The 22,066-nt window shown below is 35.7% G+C and overlaps 1 protein-coding gene across 1 annotated transcript in view; it reads right to left on the minus strand.

Moving 5' to 3' along the window:
• Nucleotides 1-22,066, minus strand: part of LOC150091176 (serine/threonine-protein kinase 17A-like) — a 255,260-nt gene that overhangs the window by 27,380 nt on the left and 205,814 nt on the right. Inside the window, exon 6 of the mRNA XM_090374574.1 lies at nucleotides 7,957-8,005. Coding sequence (XP_090230700.1) covers nucleotides 7,957-8,005 — 49 coding nt within the window. The remainder of the gene's footprint in view (nucleotides 1-7,956; nucleotides 8,006-22,066) is intronic.

Here is a 22,066-nt window from a genome sequence, read left to right on the forward strand (position 1 = left end):
ACTGGATATTGATTCGAAATTGAGTGCTTTTTAGCTTGCACTTTGTGTGTCTGAAAATGTGCAGAGTATGATGATGTAGCTGAGAGTTCCATGAAGGACCCACCAAGAGTGTTTGCAATTTCCTCTGGTTTAGTAATATCAGAGCCATTTACATTGAGCATGGGATAGTTGACACGTGGGTGTTTTGCGAACATTCATTGTATTTTTGCCCATATTGTTTGAGTGTTTGTCGTTCTTGTAATTGTGGAAGCAAAACACCTACATGCTTCCCTTTTGCTGATCTGCCCAACATGTTTTGCCCTTGCCCTCGCCTGTTTAAAGAGGATGAGGTTTGCTGTTGTAAGGAACTTCCTGAATATGTTCCATGCTCGGTTTTCCTGTTTTTTTGGCTGCACTACATTCATTATTCCACCATACTTTTGAGCAGACAGATTCTGAATGGTCCATCCAACTAGAGGATATATGGTGCTGCATATAGAGAGACATCAAGAGCTGAAGTAGATCCTGTAGGAAGATGCGTATAAGTGTGCACTCTATTGTTCAAAGTTACCAGATTGCATTGACAGAGTAATTTTTCGATAGTTTGTCCACACCTTTCCAGTTTGTGGCTTCTCCATAAAGGATGGTGACTGTTGAGAATGCAGAAAGGTTTGGGAAGTTGTCTTGCTAATTCTTCTAAGTCAGCATAGTTTATATTTTGGTTAGGTGGCAAGTATAATGAGACTAGGGTTAAATCAAAGTTAATATTGACCCGTGCAGCAACTGCCTCAAGGTTTGTTTTTAGCGGGATTGGTTTTGAGGGTATCTGAGAGTTGATTATCAGCACTACCCATCCACGTGCAAAAGTGTTCGAAACACGATCTTGCCGATGAATTATGTATTTCCGAAGGGAAACAATTATACTTAGTATTAGATTGGTTTCCTGTAGACAGAAGGCAATAGGGTCATGTTGTGAAAGGAGATCTAGGATGTCGGACAAATTACTATGATAGCCTCTGCAATTGCACTGTAAGAAAATAAGCATTATTTGGGTTTAGTGGAACCTCAACTTGGTTCGAGCCCATCACCACCAAATACGGAGGATGCGGAAAGGTCAGGGAATGACCACCGCATATTCCCGGAGCAATATGGCCTTAGTTGCTAATGCTCCTAAAAACCAAACAACAACAACAACCCCTCAACTTCATTTCGAGGGATGGAAGGTTTATATCGCTCAAGTTTACCTTTCCCCTCTTTTGGGAAGTAAGGTTTGCCTGTATCCATATCTTCATTGGTGAGCAGTTTTAAAACCTGCTCGTCTTGATTTAAATTGTCTTCTAAATCCATGTATTCTGTTTGATTTGTGTCACGAGTGGTAGATATTGTGGTATTCTGCAGTTGAATGGCATTTGCTTGTACTATAATTGGCATATTTATGGCTTTGCTTTTTTTTGTTTTTCATTTTGTGTGTTGGCCGAAGATAATAGTGACCTTGCCCATTCAGCTAGTGATTTACTTGGTGGTATAGTTACCTCCGTTTGGGTAGAAATTGATGTATGTTTTGTGGTTATTTGTGCATAAGTTGGCTTGTTAGTATTCAGGACCAGTAGGGATTTTTTATCCTCTTGGTAGGTTACACTATGTTCTGTTTTGTACTGCTGTATCTTTTTCACTTTTCGAAAGGGGACACTCCTTGGAATAAGATTGATGTGCGTCTCTTTACAGTTAAGACAGATTGGTATTGTTGCTCTGTCTGCACTCAGTACTAATGTGCATGGCAGATCCACATGTGGCACAGGCAACTGCTCCTCTGCAGACTGTCTGTGAGTGCCCAAATTTCTGGCACTTGTAGCAGCATAATGGGTTAGGGACGTACGGTTTAACTTAGCAGTTAAGATAGCCTGCTTTTATCACTGTTGGTGGTCTAGGGTTGTCAAAAGTGAGTATTAGGTTCCGTGTGGGAACTAGTATGCCGTCTTTCTTTGTCATAATACTTCTGACATTAATGACGCCTTGGTCTTGTAATTCTTCTTTTAGCCCTTTGTCTGACACGTTGATTGAGGTCCCATTCGGGATGACGCTTCTTGATGTGTTCAGGGAAGCGCGTGGTGAAATGGTGATAGACGTTCCGCTAAAAGTTTAGTTTTTGTAGTTGCTCAGACTGTCGAGCAGTGGCAACTTCAACCACTAGGTCTCCTGATCTTAATCAAATTGTCTTTGGGGTACCTACTGTGCTTTCTAGGCATTTCTGCACTAGTAATAGAGACAGTTTTCCAATCAGTTGTTCTTGAGTAGAATGAATGATTAGGAAAGTGGGAGTTCTGATTCTGCCTACATCAGTCTTTTGACATTTTTTGAGACAGAACCAGACTTCTCTTGTTGCCTTGTAAGGGTTTTTTCGGTATACCCAGTGGTTTTCTGGGTTTTGGGAACTGCTTGCTCCATTTTGCCCTGGAAGGGAGACCTTTCCCCCTCCAAGTTACCGGCCCCACCACATAGAGGCAGGAGCAGTGCCACCTTTGTGACCAAGCGGTAGTGGGTTAGTAGTAATATGTAAATAAAACAAAAAAGGTTACTTCTCCTCCTGATCAAGTAAAGTGATTTTCTTTACTAAGGATTATTTAATTGTTGTTAGTGTAATGCTAAATAAAAAAGCCAATTTTATTTATTCAAGAGAGCACTAATTCACTGGCAACGACACTTGATCACAAAATCGCTTGGCACCTGGGGCCCTCTCAGCTAATAGCTTTTGTAAACGTGTTGGCCGCATTTTTGTTTTTACATCCTAGTTGCAATGATATTTTGTGTTGTGCTTTAATCAATGTATTAGTTTTAATCAATTTTTTAACTGGTATGTACAATTTTCGTTATAAAAATCACCTTTTAGAGATAAATAGCTGTAACTAAGCTATTTATCTCTAAAAGGTGATTCTGAGGCCTTAGAATGAATTACCAAAAAAAAAAAAAAGAAAAAAAGTGTTATTGGATTCACATTATGATGGTGTGTCTGGAACGGATTAACATTGTAAAGCAGCAGAGTCCACTGTATTTTCAGGACAGTATATGGTAAACCAGATTTGGAACATTCATTTGTTTAAGGAATTGTATATGAATTTTGGTAAATGGCTCTGCATTCGTATTCTGTAAGTCACACATGATACTATATCTCCAGGTTGTATCAAAAGTCTTCTCAGTGTTAAGGCATATCATAACCAAGTGCTTATTTCTAATTGTCATGACAAAGGCATTGCATATGTTTGCTTCTGTCTTTGTCACGACATCCAAAGTTGATCTATTTTTATAAAAACCATACTGACCAGGCATAAGATTTTTTTTTTTTTTTTTTGGCTGATGCTGCATAAGCTTGCTTTCTTGCATCAAATGCCTCTACTAATGCTAATGTGTCTCATGTTACCATGTCAGATGATTGTTTATCATTCTAAGGTTTTTCCAAGAGTGAGGGTAATAGTGATTTAGATTTGTTTGATCCTTCCCAGATTTTAGAAGGATTTGATCCTTCCCAGATTTCAGATAACAATTAAGTGTTGCCAAATGTAAAGAAAAGTATCTTCTACATTGAAGATACACTGTGCTGCCACTTTATTAGTTACACTCCTGCTGTGCACACAAATGGTTTGTCCCACAACGTTCCACATCACATGACCACAGTTGTGGATATAAATGCAGCAAAACAACCTTTCTAGTATCAGTTAAGAGTACAAACTGTAGCGAGAATGGGGAAAAGGAGTGATTAACAGACTTCGAACGTGGCATGGTAGTATGTGCAAGACGTGCTGGACAAAGCATCTCTGAAATGGCAGTTCTCCTGAACTTTTCACGCACCACAGTTTCAAGGGTGTATCGAGAATGGTTCAACGAACAGAAAACATCCTCTCAACAGCATTCCTGTGGAAGAAAATTGCTTGTTGATGAGAGAGGTCAGAGGAAGATGGTTAAGGAATTGTGCAAGCAAACAGACGGGCAACAATGTCGCACATCACATCAGAATACAATCTTGGTGCACAGAACAAAATATCGCAATGGACCACTAGTCACACTCTGTTGTGAATGGGCTACAACAGCCGACAGCCAAAATGCGTACCTATGTTATCAATGAAGAACAAGAGAGTATGCCTCCTGTGGGCACAGCACCACCAGCACTGTACTATCGAGGGTTGGAAAACGGTTGCTTGGTCTCACGAGCCAAAGTTCCCGGTGCATCATGTTGATGGAAGGCTCAGAATTTGGTGAAAACAACATGAATCCATGGACCCGTCATGCCTGACGATTACTGTGCAAGGTGGTGGGGCAGTGTTATGGTGTGGAAATGTTTTCTTGGTATATGTGGGGTCCATTGATACCCATAGATTCACGTTTGAATGCCACATCGTAGCTGACCAAGTAACATCCGTTCATGTTGACAGTTTATCCTCCAGTCAGATAGTTACTTCCAGAAGGATAATGGGCTGGTGCACAAAGCCCAAATCACTATGGAATGGTTCCAGGAACATGACTGACTTTTCTTTGCTGCAATGGCTTGCTCAGTTCTTCAGATCTCAATCCTATTGAACGATCTTTGGGATGAGCTAGAAAGGGCTGTTCATTGCACCTCCGCCGAATCTCAAGGAACTGCGTGACACACTCATGTCTGTATAACGTTTTCAGCATCTTGTTCAATCCATGCATAGACGAATTCAGACTATTCTGAAGGCTAAAGGAGGCTCGACATGCTACTAGGTAGGTGTACCTAATAAAGTGCCAGCACAGCGTAGGTATCTTCAATGTAGAAGATAATTATCTTTTGCTTCTATCTTACATAAAAGCAAAAGAATATGTAAGGAATTCTCACCAAGATAGTTTATCATTGGATAATGAATTTCATCAAGGCCTGTCTTGTTTTGGCTAAGGTGTTCTGTTAAAAGTATAAAGACAACAAAAGGTTGATTGCATGATATCTGTTGATATGTATGAAAATTAAGTTTATATATTTCAATCTGTTTTATGTTTTTGGAAGACTGAGTCACATGAAGACACTGCTGACAGTTTTGCAAAAGTGTTTCCTAGTGCATTTGCAATTTCTTTTGGCTCAGTTATATCTTGTCCTTTTCAGTTCATTATGGGTGCCGGTGTTGTTGAACATTCACCAATATTTGTCTGATTTTATTCAGAATACATTCCATGCCTTATATTTCTCCCATCATTCCCCCAGTGTTTGTCTTGTTCATGATATTTAGTAGATGCCTGTGGAATTGCAATGTCTGATGCAGACATTATTTAATTCATGACATTATCTAATTGTGCTTTCAATATCAGAGTACATTATGATTTCTTGATCTTATGTTGCATGGAATTGATATTTTGCCCAGTTTGCTTTGGGAAGTATTTTGTGTGTATCCAGAGCCGGAACTAGGGTGGGGCACCAGCCCCAGGTGAATATTTTAAGAGTGCATTCGACCAGTTATATATTTTAAAATTGCTTCATTCTTGATTAAATTACAGTCGGATCTGTGTTTAATGAACTTCTTTATAGCAAATTTTTTTAATTCCTTTTGGTAATTACATTTAAAAGTTTCTGTAGAATGAAGAAAATTTTCATATAATGAACAGATTACGAGAGACTTAACTTTGTATGCTTTGTTTCCACCTCTGGCTTTTAAGCAATTTAAGCAATTAGAAAGCGCAAATTAAGGGTTAAAGGGATTACCATTCCACAATGTAAGTGGAACATATGCAGCCACCTCTCCCACATACCGAGAAGTCATGCTAGTCAACTGCTTTCTATAGCCAGTCATAATATTAAGGCATATTCCCAACACGGATAATAGCTACTGGTCAACTTGTGTTCTTTCTTTGTTTAAAATAAAAATATTATTAAAAATACTACATTATCTTTGTATGTGCTACTTATGATTCTGTGAGAGTGAAAGAAATTATAAATTTGGGATTTATAATCACTTACAGAAAAAAATATCAGGGAGGAACTGAGTTTTACAAACTTCTATAAAGTATGGCCCATTTTGTGATATCACATCTCTGAGCATTTTGGTTTGTCCTCCAGTGCTAACCATGGCAGGACAAACAAAATTTTTCAAATAGCTGTTGATATTTCAATAGATATTTGAGAAATCATGTTTATCAATTCTGCAGGATATAAAATCTGTAACTCCTTTACAACTTCTCCAATTCATTCATGATATGTCTAATAGAATCTTATCTAAATATAGAAAAAAGCACTATGAATTTTTCTTACCCTGCCTGTAACAGTAGCTTTAGAAGAACCTTTCACAGTTCTTGTGAAAGGAAAGCGAGAAAAATTTAATTAAAATAATACAACAGCATTGGATATTTTTAGTTTATGTTATAATGTTAAAAGTACTACATTTCGCAATATTTTGTTTCTATGATTTTATACCAGATATATAAACAAACTATCTGGTTTTCTATTTTTTTTTGTAGTTTATATAGAATTAAATTCTCTGTACATATAAACAAATTTTGTAAGCTTATTTTTCTTTGATATTTTTGTTTGTTATAATTATTTTATTAATAAATAATACAAATCATAGACTATTGCAATAGTAATTTTTCTAAATTCATAAAGATTGCAGAAGCGTAGCAAGGGGAGTGCAGAGGACAATTTCCCCCATCCTGAACTTCTGGGTGCAAACTGAAGAAATTATCTATCACAATCAGGGACGCCAGGAAGACATGTTGCCCCCGGGCATCGATGACCCTAGCTATGCTACCGAAAGACTGACTACCTGCATATAATGGAGGCGTACTTATAACACTTTTGCCCCAGAAGTAGGATTTCCTAGTTCTGGCTCTGGGTACCCATCACTATTGTTTAGATCATTTAAAACTGACCAATGCAGTTTTCTTTGGGTTCAAGTTTATCCTTGTCCAGTTCCATTATATCACATGGATGCTGATAACAGGCAGTCAGCTCTGTACTTTAAGTAAAAAATTTGTCCCAAAATCTTTAATTAAATAAAAATTACTTTGATTAAATAAAAATAGCATAAAGTTAAGTATTTTTTTAATATTCTTTGCTTTCGACAACTTTTCTATTTATATCTTAATTGTAAACAACAGAGAGTAGCTGCTTACAGAAGTTCCATTTATCTGGCAATTCAAATAAACTGAAATGTTTGCTGGTCATAACTAGACCTCTAAAACATTACAGTTACTAATAGTGGTCTCTGTAATTTTTAAGTTTCTGTAAGAAGTTATTTTATTAATGATAATAGCACCGAATCCACACAATTTGTTTTAATTAATTAAATAAATAAATGTGTAATATTATAATTTATTGCAATTTCTTTCTTTCCTAAGTCATCTAATTCATAAAAAAAAAAAAGTGTAGCCTTTGTTAATAATCTTCATTCAATTTACTTTTCAAGACCTTGATAATGACCATTTCATAATTATTGTATAATTCATTAAAAATAGAGTAGTGTTGCTTCAAAACTAGTGTTTTTCATAATTCACACAACTACTTTAACTTAAAACTAGTTCAGTATTTTTCATAACTATATCTGACAATCATATTACTTTTCCTTCCTCTAGACTTAAACGATATCCACAAGGAACAAGGGATTTTGAAACATTGTCAAATTGCTCTCTAAATCGTTAGGTTACTGGAATGTTTTCTGCAAACTATTTTCTTTCCAGCTTGTTTCAATAAACTATTTTTTGCCTTTAAAAAAAGTTTATATAGAGTGCAGTGTTGTTTAACCTTTTCTTACAATTAACTATATACAATGAAATTAGACAGTTATAATAACATTTATATAAAATGAAATGTTACTGCTAATTTTATTTATGTTAAATTGATTTAGAATCTTAGTGTTTCACAGGCTAATAATAAATTATCTTTTACGTGACATGATATTAGTCCTCCAAAAATTGCTCAAGTGTACAGGGATAAAACAATGCATGTTTGTTAGATGAATAATTCCAAATCCTAATACTCACCACATATCAGTTGCCAAACTTATTGGTTCATAATGAAGAATTTCAGGAGCTAAAAAAGTCAGAAAAAATAATAATTACAGTTTAATGCATAATTAATTTTCTAGAGTGATTTATCTGATTTTGGTATCTGAACATAAGAGTAAAACACAAAAAGACAAAATACCAAAAAAAATCTGTATTTAATGCAGAAAACCAGAACACATCAGTGTGAAGTTTTAGAACCCCCACAGCAAAGTATTGTGTTTTAGCATAGAGCAGGGGTAGCCAACTTAATTTGTGACATGATCTACTTTTCTCCTTCAAAATGTGACGTGATCTGCCTTCTCAAAAATTTCATTCCACAAGGTAAAAATGTTAATCAACACATATTGAAAAATGTTGTTTATAAATTTTAATTTTTGTGAAGTTTGTGTCTTCACGTCATCTGCCAAGCATTCAAAATCGGGGATATACTGTGATAAGTCCAACCATAAAGAATCTTCTGTATGTAGAAGATTCTTTATATATTATTTATAGTCCATAAGAGCACAGTGATTCTTCATCTTTGTTTCAAATAGGAAAAGGCCAATTCACACAGATATGTGGAACCAAAACAGGAATTTAAAAGTTCACTGCATTTTTTTTTACATTTGGGTACTTTTCTCGACAAACATATTTCCAAAAGTCTTCTTCTGATGATCTGGCTTTTAGGAAGATATCATTTCGCAATGTAATAATTTCATTTTCAAGTAATATTTTCTCCATGTGAAAAATCACAGCGTGTTTTTTTTTTTTTTTTTTTTTTTTGTGCAATTTGTTTCGTATCTAAGTGGACATTAAATGGATAAGAAATATATTGAACAATGTCTTCAATTGTTTTAAAATCACTGATTCTGGTTTCAAAATCGTCCACAATATTCTCAATTTCAAAAACATATTTCTTACTATTCAATTCAAAAACAGGATATTTTTGGAAATGATCGAAATTTTTTTTCTTTGAGACCCTTAGCCATTGCCAAAAATTAATATTTATATGCAGAAATACTACTGATCACATGTCAACCACAATTTTATTTTTTACTTGTAATTCCAAATTCAGATCACTTAATTTACTGGCAAAATCTGCCAAAAAAGCCAGATCACACAACCACTCTGTATCTTGTAGCTGCTGATCTCCCCTTTGATCAACAAATTTTTTAATTTCATTAAGCAAATTTCGAAATCTCAGTAGAAACTTACTCCGACTCAGCCACCACACATCTGTGTGTAATATCAGATCTGGTTCTTTTTCATCAAGTTGCATTTTGAGGAGATTGTTTTCTGATGGAATTCACGATTTCAAAAGCGATGTCCATAACACTTTTAGTATATAATCTTTTGCTGGCTAACACTTGTTGGTGGATGATACAGAGGTAACTCAAAAAATCTGGGAATTCATCATCTTTCTGGCACAATGCGATGAATCCGTTAAGATGCCCCGTCATTGCTTTAGGTCCATCTGTTGTTACTGACACAAACTTAAATAGTGGTAATTTAATTTAATTTTTTCAATAAAATGTTTGAATGAGTTAAAGATATCAAGACTTCTAGTTCCTTTTATTGAAACCATACCTAGCAGTTCTTCTCTAGTGGAAGAATCATCGAAAACCGTACGAATAAAAACAAGCAACTGAGCTGTATCACTGACATCTGTAGATTCATCCAGTTGTAAAGAAAAGGACACAGAATTAGTAATATGAGCCGCAACTGTTTACTCACATTTTTACTAATTTTTTTCGATGTATCACACACAGTATTTCGAGATAATTGCAGATCTTGAAGGGCACTTTTAATTTCATTTTCGTTCTTAATTTTCAAAAAGAGAATCAGTTATTTCTAAAAATGGTTCTTTGATGAATTGACCATCAGAAAATGATTTTCATTTTTTTGCAAGACGACTCACTTTAAATGATGCTACAGTTACTGCTTTAGATTGTAAATTAGGTGTCATGAAGAAATTTTGTTGCACGAATAATCTGGATTTAAGTTCTAAGTTATTTTTTCTAAGGTCACTATTTGGCGGAAAATCCGATTGGTATTTACCGTGGAGTGCATTGAATTGCCTTTCTAAATTTCCTTTTTTGAGTATAGCCACAGAAGCATTGCAAATCAAACAGCAACATTTTTCTTTCACCATTACAAAAAACTATTCTAATTCCCACTCTTGATGAAAATGATACGTTTTACTCTTTTTCGTAGTATTCATTTTAAATCAAAAGGTATTAACTTAACATAAGTACTGTCCAATTATTAAATCAGCAAAAGCAATGCTTACCGAATAAAATACTTTAAGTTGCGCGAACCAGAAAAATATTCTGTCTGAACAGGTAACGTAGGATAATTGACAGTTTATTGCTCAGTTTGGTTATATCCTTATAAGAGTCGGTTTTGAATGCCTTTGTGATATTTCTCTAAAGCTATTTCTGGAGGTCACGACCATAGAACAATAAAAAGAATTCGCACTTTTCTGTTAGTGCAATCTAATTATATTTCTCCACTTGTTCTCAAAACCTGTGCTCCTGAACCTACTCCTATTCTTTGCCACCTTTTTTCACTTTCTTATTCCAAAGGTGTTTTTCCTTCTGCTTGGAAATTTGCTCATATCCAGCCAGTTCCTAAAAAGGGTGACAAATCTCTCCAATCCAATTATCATCCCATTGCAATTACTTCTACTCTCTCTAAAGTAATGGAGAAATCAATTAACCGCCAACTCTTAAACTACCTAGAAAAACCTCCCATCTGATCAACGATCGCCAGTATAGATTCCGTCAGTGTCAATCCACCAGTGATATTCTGGCTTATGTTACCCATTTATGGACTAATTCAATGGAAAGGTTCAGTGAAACACGAGTAGTTGCTCTTGACATCTCAAAGGCTTTCGATCGTATTTGGCATAAAGGTCTTCTAAACAGGCTTTCATCTTATGGTTTGCCAACTGTTTTTTGTAATTGGTTATCCAGTTTTCTCTCTCTCTGATCGCTCACTGAGGGTGATGGTAGATGGCTCTCTGTCTTCTAACTTCTCCACTAATGCCGGTGTCCCCAAAGGCTCAGTTCTTTCCCCCACTCTTTTCCTCTTGTATATTAATGACCTTCTTCCATTGACTGGAAATTCTATCCATAGTTTTGCCGATGATAGCACATTGCATTCCACTTTCCATTTTGAGAAACCTTGCCCTGCTCAATCTGCTACCAATTCCTTAAATGCCAATCTTCAGGTAATTCTCCAGTGGGGCAAAGACAACTTAGTTCATTTCAACCCTTCTAAAACTCAGTCTTGTCTTATATCTCACAAAAAGGATTCTTCTGCTCCTATGCTTATCTTTAGTGACACTCCAATTTCTAGGCAAAATGATATATCTCTTTTGGGAATTACCCTGACTTCTAATCTCTCTTGGCACAAGCACATTACAAATATTGCTTCCTCTGCATCTAAAATACTTGGTTTTCTCTTTCGTTCTCGGCGTTACTTTTCTTCCAAACAGCTGCTCACTCTGTATAAATCGAATCTGCCCTACCATGGAATATTGTTCCCACATCTGGGGTGGTGCCCCCAAAAACCTCTCTCAGGCTTCTTGATTCCATTCAGAAGAGGGCAGTTAGGTTAATTAATGATTCATCTCTAACAGAGTCTCTTCACTCGCTGTCTCATAGAATACTGTTTCTGCTGCATGCTTCTCCTACAAATACTTCCATGGGCACTGGTCTTCTGAATTGGCTTCTATAATTCCCACTCTTTCAAAATAGTCCGAACACGTGCCGCCACCAGCCATTTACTGTCCAACTTCAAACTCACAGAACCAACTTTTCATCTTCCTCGTTTATTCATTCAACTGCCGTATTTCCTGAAAATTACAATCTACAGAAGTTCATGTCCAATGTCAACAAATACCTTCTTTCGTCTTCTCAACCTCCAACTCAAGCACGGTTAGGTACTAAGTACTATAGGTTCTAATACCTCTCGTGTTTGGGGATTACATAAAAAAAAAAAAAAAAAAGTAGTAAACTCAATCTTATTGCATTTGCAATAATACCAACAGCTGGAATTCTGTGGAATTTTATGTTATTATGTGAAATGTGTTTCTCCTTCAATAAAATCTTCAATCATGCAAAAAAAAAAATAAATAAATAAATAAATTTTCAAAATCTGCTGTTCATTCCTATTTTTGAAGCTTCGTTAAAAAAAAATAAATAAATAAAATAAATAACGCGCAGGTAGCGAAACCCTCTGCGCAATATAAAATTTGGTAGCATACCTGACTGCACAAATCGAAGGATGACTGTATATTTAAAATTCATCGTGATTGACCAAAATTAAAGCCACGATCGACTCGTTGGCCACTCCTGGCATGGAGTAAAAAAAAAAAATAAAAAAAAAAGCCGATATCCTCAATGCCCTCCCTTAAAACCACTAAGCATTGTGCTGTTTGAGGCACAAATCCAAATTTCGGCACTATCACATCCCAACAAGTTCCACTGGAAATAAATTATAGGACCTAATAGGTCCCCTAACTTACTGTACCCTGTCAACATTCTTCCAACTAAGAAGCATTGATAAGCTGTAGAGAAACTATATGACAGCATTAGTACTATAACTGTGAGTGTTGAGTATTATACTGTAGGAATAAAGGGTTCTATAATGTTGAAGAGAAACAGCTAGTAATGTTGATCCAGCACTGTAATGTATTTGAGAGAAACAGCAAGAAGACAAGTCTAAGCAGTTTTAATATAATGTTTAATAAAAACTAGTGGTGAATAGCTATCATAGGAAACAGGACCTGTATCATTATTCACGTTCAATTATGCCTTTGTTGAATACAGGTAGAAAACACCTCTTTCATCTGGGAATAGCCACATACGCCAATTGCTTCTGTCACTGCTGTATTTAATTACATATGCTGTATGTAATTAAACTACTCACACCAAGTAATTAATCAAAGAGTGAAGGTATAGACTATTTTGCCTGATAAAAAATATCTTTACCCTCCAATTCAGATCAATATTCAAATAGTAACAGCATATTAATAATAGCCATTACTCTGTACCCTGCTTATTTTCCTCCAACTTACAGCCAACTTCATCACTCACATATCAACATGATGCAATGATGTGCAAATCTTCAAAAAGTTCTGTTACTTCTTTTACGATGGGGCAATTTTTCTGACACTGAATGTGTGAAAAGATGTATGTATAGATTTACAGCCACATTGTGTCTTTTAATCTGTTTAACTAAATTAATACAGACCCGATATCAGATAAATTTATTCCGACATGTTCAAAATATGCAAATAATTCTTCAAAATCGGCCACATCACCAGCTTAATGAGTTACAGTTGATACAATTTTCAGTTTTGGGATCCACTGAAAAGTTTCAGCTCGAACATTATGAACTATCTCTCAGTATAGGTCTAAAAGTAAGGTAGCTCTAACAAGAAGTAATAGACATTGAAAGGTTTCACTGTCAAGCAAATAACTGTGTAAGAATGGTCTGAACAATGTACATGTGAGAAAGAACAACCTTTTATTTCCTGTTTGAGTGGTCTTGGCGCATTATAGCCTTAGTAGCTGATGTGCCAATAAAACCAAAAACCAAACCAAACCTGTTTGAGTTTAAACTGGAGTTCCAATTGTGAAAAAACAATTTTTTTCAGCAAACTTTGTTCCACAATTGATCTTGCCATGCCTTTGCCCAATGTAATGCTCACAGTTACTGTACAGTAACCAACTGTATTAAGATAATGATAAAATTGAAATGAAATAAATAGAATGAATAATATAAACTGGATAAAACTGATAAAATAACTGTCTGTACTATAAAATTTTAGAATACAATAAAATAATGTAGATAAAACACCGGATAAAAGCAATAAAACACTGATAAAATACCGAAGTTTTCAGAGGCATCTGCCTCCTTTTTTCAACGGAGAAGCTTATCGTGCAGTACATCCTTAAATATCAGCAGGCTCATGGTTAATAAAATAACACATACCACCCTTTCCCCAGCTCTTGAGGGAGACGTCACATGTTAGGTGGTGAGCATGCTAGGATAGAAAGAATTGCTTAGGTGACAGAGTAACAATAGCCACAGTGATATCGATGTCAGTTAATAGCCACTGGATCTGAATACCAAGGGGGTCACACTTGGCAATCCAGTCGGTGTTATAGAGATTTTCCCATTATATTGCACACTGAAGTACACGTGGCTGTCCAGCAGGGATTTCAATTTAAAACCATACCTCCAAGGACACTGCTTGCATCAACAAAAAGACAGAGTTTGCTCATTTATTTCAATATAAAGACTTTGGATGGGAGATCTACAAAATTCTACAGTACCTATGTAGATAGCCTGATGATAGACAGTGCATTTCTGGCCAGATCCAATCTCCAGCAGAAGCATACACCTGGGAACCATAATCAAGTTTAGAGCATGGTAGAGACAGAGTAGGGTGCATCAGACAGCACTCCACAAAATTTGGGAAAGGGCATGAAAAATGTTTAGTCCTTTTGTATGCTTTGTCCTTAGTTGACAGATATATTGGAGAAAAGTCAGTTTCTTGTCCAATTTCTAGGAATTTGGCTTCTGCTACCACTGGGATGGTGTTTTTCCCAAGCCTTAATTCTGATAAAGATTCCATTTTGCGACAGAAGTTTACATAAACAGTCTTCTGTGATAAAAATCTGAACCCATCAGTCAACGTTCACAATACAAGATCAATGGTTTTTTGCAGTTGCCTTTCAATAATCCTCATATTGCACAAATGGCAAAATCAACACAGATGGGCACTGGTTACAATTTTCCTATGATAGAGTTTATTTTGATTGCAAAAAGGGGTCCACTTAGAATGGATACCTGTAAAACTCCCTCTGGCAATAGGACTGCTGCATCAAATCTGAAATGAGAAAAATTCATATTAACTGGTGCCAATCAACATGCATATTGTTTGCTAATATGTTAATTTTTACTGCTTACCTGACCAGCCAAAGCGGATAAAAGAGAGGACTGACCAGGTGGGCAATATTGCAAATACTAAGAGCAACACAGAAAACAACAGCAATTAATGAGCCAACAACTGACACTAAACAATATGTCATGCTGAAACTCTGCGTTTATGCTGACCACCTGGGTATATTAAATAAATGGCTGGCCAGTTTAATGCAAAAATTTAATCCATAGTTTATAAAAACAAACAAACAAGTGAACTGGCATTTTGATGTGTGCTTTTCTGTATGTTTATATTTCGTGCACTTATTTTATGCAGTAAAATATTAAAAAGACTAAACTGTAAGGTGCAGAGTCACTTCATCTTTTAAATAAACTAAACAAAGTTAATACTCTAAAATTATAAAACATAACATTATTTGACTTGCTGAAATAGGCAATAATAATAATATTAATTTATATGCAAACATTATTAGTTACATTATGTAATACAATATTTGGATCCTGAGACAGCTGAACTAAGGTGTTTATAAGTATGAAAGACTCCAGCTTAAAATTGTTACACACACACACACACACACACACACACACACACATACATTGCAATTTTTGAATTTATGCTTTAAAATGTTTACTACAAGCATAGAAAAGTAGCAGATCTAATAATAAACTTAACTCAATTGACCAAAGAAAAACTGGAATGTACAAAAAAAATCTAATTTTTTTATTTTATATGTAGTTATGGGGACTGTCTTCTCCTTTCATGTGCTTTTGTAGCCAATAGGATTTAAACTGCCTAGTTAATGCAGCAGTCTTGCTAAAATAGGGTTTCAGGAGTTACAGGCGATCTCTTTCAAAAAAATTTCAGATTAACATTTTGCTATGTTGTTTAAAGATAGTGCAATAACACACAACCCATTGGGATGGAAAAGTTTGTGCTGCTAAAATACATGAAAGGACAAGACAGTTCCTCCAGCTTCACATAATTGAAAGTTCTTGTACTGATATTGTTAATAAATACAGTGATCCTCTGTAAGAGTTAACTTTTTAAAATACCATCTGTTTTATTATGAAACAAGAGTATGTTTTCATCAACACTTAATATTTTTGCCTTCTGGGAATTGACTGCCCACTTGGTCTGCCAGAGAACCCCAGTGCTTTAGTAAATGTTTAAAATCATAGAACACAATTTAAAACATTTACAAAAAAAATTGCCACTTTTTTTTTTCTTTTGTCAAAATTATGATAACATTCCCTTCACTGAATCCAAATAAAAATAAACGTTTTTATTAAAACCTAACATATGTTGTCACTAACAAGAAACACATATTTCTGTAGCAGATTAAATTTTTTTGCATTAAACTGGCCACTACTATTATTTAAGCTACCCAGAGGGTCACCTTAAAAGTTCAAGGTCCGTTTGCGATACTGCCCACCAACTCACCTGTATTTCATCCTCTTTGGCTGATCAAGCAGGCAGTGAAAAAAAAAATTAACCTATTAGCAAACAATGCATGCCTTGGTTGGAATTCATTAGTATGAATTTTGCTAATTTTGGCTCTGATGCAGCTGTCTACCATTGCCCTTCTTCCTCTTGGCAAAACACTTGAAAGAAAGAGAATCCTATAAGAACGTAAAATAGATGATTAAATATGTAGTTTTTTTTTTTTTTAATAAAAAAATGGGAAGGTGATCCTTAAGACTCAAGATATGAAGATCTTGTGATATGCCAAATTTCTCAGCTGTGCAATGTGGTGTATTCATATGCTTTTCAGTATCAGAGAGAAAGCTAACACCCAGATATTCAAATTTTATAAAAGCATCACACATGTATGTTTCAAGTCTGATTAAATGGCCCAAGGTGGACTTACTTCTTCAAAAGAAACACAGTTCAAGAAAGGAGGCTTCCTGCACCTAAGAAAAGACATTGAACGTCTTTAAAAGATTCCAAAAATAGGTTATGTGTCTGGTGCAATCAGCAAAGGGACATCCATATGACAAAACTTTGACATAGCAACTCCAAATAATTTAAATACTTGGTGGGATTGACCATTGGTTTATTGCACACCACTATATAAGGCAATTGTAAGACAGCACTTGGAATACTATGTTCGAGTATGGAGACTATGTCTAAGAAAGGACACTGAACGTCTTTAAAGAGTCCAAAAATAGGTAATGTGAGCCATTTTTTGGCTGGTGCAACAAAAGCCCCAGACTTCCTCACCTCTATACAGCTAATACTAAATACCAATACTAGAAGTATGGATGGAATTTTTCATAGTAAACTAGTTTCCCATCTCTATTAATTTTGTAACTATCACTGCTGCAATTTTAGCCAAGAACAGATGTCTTCTTCAGACACTTCAAGAAGATCCTAGTCAGAGATCACACCACGAGATGAGCTGTGTCCCATGGGCTGTTACTATAGCTAATATCACCCCTCCCACACACACAAATAGAGGTGGCTCAGAGCTGTTCTGAGGGCTAATCCGTTTTAAGTTTTATTTTTTATTTCCCCAAAACATTCTGGATAGAAAAGGGTGGCATTTTCCCCATGGGTTTCTCACTAGTAGAATGAATTATCAGGTATCGAGGATGCTGGACACTTTGGGATGACAGGGCTACCATGTACCATGCGGCATGGTACATGGTAGCCCTGTCATCCTTCCGAATTCAGTGGATTGCAGCACATGGCAAACACTCTGGAATCCTATGGGTTAGCCTGTGGGCAATGGATTCCAGTGATGCTAATCTCAAAGGCCAGCAATATCAATAGAAAATCAATGGATTTTCATTTTTATAAAATGTTTAAAAATTTCATAAAGAAGCTCACTACAGGGAACTTATACATTCAGGAAACTCAATCCTGAAAGGGTTAATTGTTACTTAGGGGTTTAATGGTGCTAAAGCTCCTGGAGCAATACTGCACCACTCATATGGTTTAGGCACTGATACCTGTTATGGTCACGTATATTTACTGCAGTATCTGTGTTGCAATGACTGTATATTTCTTCTAGATGGATGGGTTCTACATTATATTTGATTGTAATGGTTTATAAAGTATAGAAAATGGAAAATGTTAGCTATATTGTGGCCAACACCTAAAATTATTTGCAGGGTAAGTGTCACAAAATCTATACAATGAGGAGAAGGCAATCAGCTGCTCTCCTGTGAAACATGGAGAGTGAAGTAGTATACAATGGAGAGAGTGATACTTGGCAATTGACATAATATAGTAAATCTTTTGATTTTTTTTTTAGATAGGAATAAGTCAAGTCAAATTTACAGTCAGGCAAGGATTACTTCTTTGCACTTGTTTAAATAAATACTTCGGGGGTTGAAGGACGTGTGTCATTTGAAATAGCTTGTCAAGGGCGTGATCCTACCATATTCATTGCTTCTGGGTTTTTTTTTTACAATGGGCTGGTAATTGATGCATGGAACTGTGTATATTGAAATAATATTAGGTGCATGCCTAGGAATCCAGCAGAACCTAACAATTTGATTTCTCTGGCAAGTGCTTTGAATCTGTTGTTGGAGAGGGCGAGAACAAGAACCTCTCAACACAGATTACAGTGAGAAAGAGTGAGTGTATATGTAAGACTTAGTGGTAAGGAAACCAACTGTATTTGGCTTATGCCCATCTGTGCTGCAGGTGATGGAGTTTGGCAATATAGATACTGCCTTCATCAACTTCCAGTTGAAGTTTATGAGAAAAGGTAGAATCTAGAAATACTGCTGCAGCACTGAAATCAGTTTTAGAGCCATCTGTGTATATTTGAGTGTAGAGAGGAAACTTGAGTTGTATACACTGCATGCAACTGTTTAACACTTTGCTAAGGGAAGGTATAAACCCTCCATCAGCAAAAGATTTGCAAATGTAAGTCACAAGATAGAAGGGCTGTGCTTCAAGATGGCTCTAGGATAGTAGGGGAAAGAATTAGCATGGTAAAATCTAGTTGCCAAAGAGGAAGGAATTCCTGAAGGTGTATACCTACTGACCAATTGATTGTTGGACAGTTCCTGTACAGGTTCCCCCATTTTGGCACATACAGTGTTTCCTATATCAGGTTACTGCAAAGACATTTAATCTTGACAGTACAGCTCAGTAGTAATGACTCTCTCCAAAGATACAATGGAGGTTCATAGGCTTCTTGCATAAAGACTCAAGACTGAAGTACAGAATGCTCCTAGGGCAATACACAGCACACTGTGATGTATTAAGCCATTAAAAGGCACTGTTTCTTTCCAAATTAATTCTTTGGAAATTACATCTTTTCATTAATCCATTTTCTGAATATGGCAAAGTGTTTTTAAAAATCCACTTTGATTCCAAAATATACACTGGACATAAAAAAAAAAAAAAAAACCTGAGTGATGAATTTAGTGCAAGAATCGCAGTTTTATAACATTGAGCCATCATACTTTTTTTTATAAAAATCCATTTAATACTCATTGAGGTGCCTCCGTAGCCAGGAGCAGCAGTGCATAGCACATGCTTCTTGATTAGACTGGGGTCGAGCCTGTGACCACCAAATATGGAGGATGCAGAAAGGTCAGGGAATGACCACCGCATATCCCCAGAGCAATATGGCCTTAGCTGCTAATGCTCTTAAAAACCAAATAACAACAACACTCATTGACAAAGGTTTGTAATAAAATATACAAAAGTAATATTGAAGAGTTAGAATTAGAAATTTTGGAAGTACAGAACAACATTCATTTTCAGTGTATGTCCAAGTTTGCAGATGATACAAAGGTTATTAAAAACAATAAAGACAGTATGCTACTGCAAAAAAAGTATCTAGATAAGTTAGGCAAATGGGCTGAAAAGTGGCAACTGAAATTTAACATTGACAAATGCAAAGTACTGCATAAGGGTAGCAGTAACCCAAGAGAAATGTACTAACTATGTGGTACTGCATGCAGGGAAGTGGAGAATGAAAAAGACCTAGGGGTAATTGTGCAGTCAGATATGAAGTTCTCTGAGCAGTGCAGAAGGCTGCCAGAGAACATCATGGAGTTTTGTCAATGATATACAGAAACTCCCCAACTTACGTCAGGGTTGCATTCTGCGGAATGTTATTTAAGTCAGAATTTCCCCCATGCTTGTGCAGCACTCGCTGAATTGATTGAATCAAAAAAGAAATATTCAACGAACATGTAAATAGAATTATTTGTTCAATTTTTATCTCATGCACAGGAAAAATCATAAAAATCATGCAATTTAAAAAAATTTCAAAATTATAAAATTACAAAAAAAAGAGAGGACACAGGCATAACGTAAGAAAGTTTTACATCTTGAGCATCGTTGCCTGAATCGATGTCTTCAGCTGATAAAGTATAAAGCTGCAGACGTTGAGGGCTGTGGAGACTTAGAAGGGGCCAGCCGCTCAACCTCACAAAAGAACATATTAATGGATGACTGGATGGTGGCTTTTTTCTTTTCATCGTAGATTTCTTTGTACCAAGAGAGCATATCATTCACTCCTCTGTTAAATTTTAACAATCGTTTGCTGTCAGGATCCATCTTCTCAAACCTCGCCATTGTCGATGAAATTTCACGAAATTCTATTGCCATCTGGTGATGAAGTGCCTTGGCTCCTCACTGATTTCATCTTGAGCTTCGTCAGCATTTTCTTCTTTCACTATAGCTGCCTGCAAGTCAATAAGTTCTTCGTTAGATAATTCCTTTTCTTCTTCCTTTATTAACTCCTCCACGTCTTTGGCATCAACCTCCAACTGAACTAGCTCTGCAACCTTTGCAATCTTATCTGTAACCTCTTCGTATGATTTGTCTTTTTCAAATCCTTCGAAGGCCTTTCAGGTGCATATTTTCTTCCCTGTGCCATTTACAAAACTTTTAGTAATTTCTGCCCAAGCCTTATTAATGTTGAAGATGGCATGGTAAATATTGTAAGATTTCCAAAAGTCTCTTAATGTAAAATTTTTCTCATTGTCTACTGTAGCCAATGCCTGAGCAAATGTGCGTAAATAGTATGCTTTTAAATTCGAAATAACACCCTGATCCATAGGTTGGATAAGTGAAGTCGTGTTTGGCGGTAGAAATATGACTCACAAATAAATGAAAAGCACTTACCACTGAATCCATATATACATTTAATCTTCATAAGGAGTTCGCCAAGGGTTATCATGAATTATGTTCCTTTGTAGTGCATATCCAGCTGAAGGACTACCAGTTAGCTTCCTGTATGTGCCAAGATTTTGAAGTATGTTTGCTGCCCACTGATAGACAATTTTATATGATTATGATGCCAGGTATTATCATCTACAGCAGGGGTGGCCAACTTGATTTGTGACGCGGTCTACTTTTTTTCTTCAAACTGTGCCACAGTCTACCACTCAAATTTTATCGCACATAGTTAAAAAAGTTAATCAACACATATTGAAAAATGCTGTTTATAAATTTTAAAATTAATTATAATTCAGTATTCTTATTTTAAATTCATACGTATTTAAATTTTTAGTTTATGTGAAGTTTGTGTCTTCATGTCCTTTCAAAATCGGGGATATACTGTGTTATTTGTAATATTCCCAATAAATAACATTCCCAAGGCTCACATTTAACTCTCAACGAAAAATGTCGAATTTAAGAGAAGTTTAGTAGAGGCTAAAAAGTGACGTGGGGAAAAGTCTGTAAACACAGGAAATTCACATAGTGGACCTAAGAAGTTCTTGAGGAGGAGGAAAAGGGGAAAAAAAAAAAAAAAAACTTATCGCAATAAATATAAAAGGAGGCTAAAACATATCTGAAAGAAATTTGGTAAAGATGTGAAAAACAAGTATTGGAAAGGTGAAAGAATATTTTGGAATTTAGTTAGAAACCTAAGAAAATGGAAGAAAACCATAATTAATTTAATCTAAAATAAGGGCAAAGTTAAAATAGAAAGTTTGAAGTAAACACTAATTTAAGGGCAGAATTAAAATAGGAAGTATGAACTTCTAAATTAAGAAGTTGAAGACACACTGGAGAAGAGGAAATGTTTGAAATGAGCGTGGGGGGAAACAGATTTGGAATACTATCTCAATTGCTGAGGCTGCAAAGGTCATGGAAAACATCAAATATAGAAGGGTAATAAGTAGTAACATACAGAACCTACATATTTCTTTAAAAAATATATTGCACAGTGAC

This window comes from Mastigoproctus giganteus, chromosome 1 (assembly GCF_048544385.1).
Source record: "Mastigoproctus giganteus isolate SK-2022 chromosome 1, ASM4854438v1, whole genome shotgun sequence".
NCBI classification, from domain to species: domain Eukaryota; kingdom Metazoa; phylum Arthropoda; class Arachnida; order Uropygi; family Thelyphonidae; genus Mastigoproctus; species Mastigoproctus giganteus.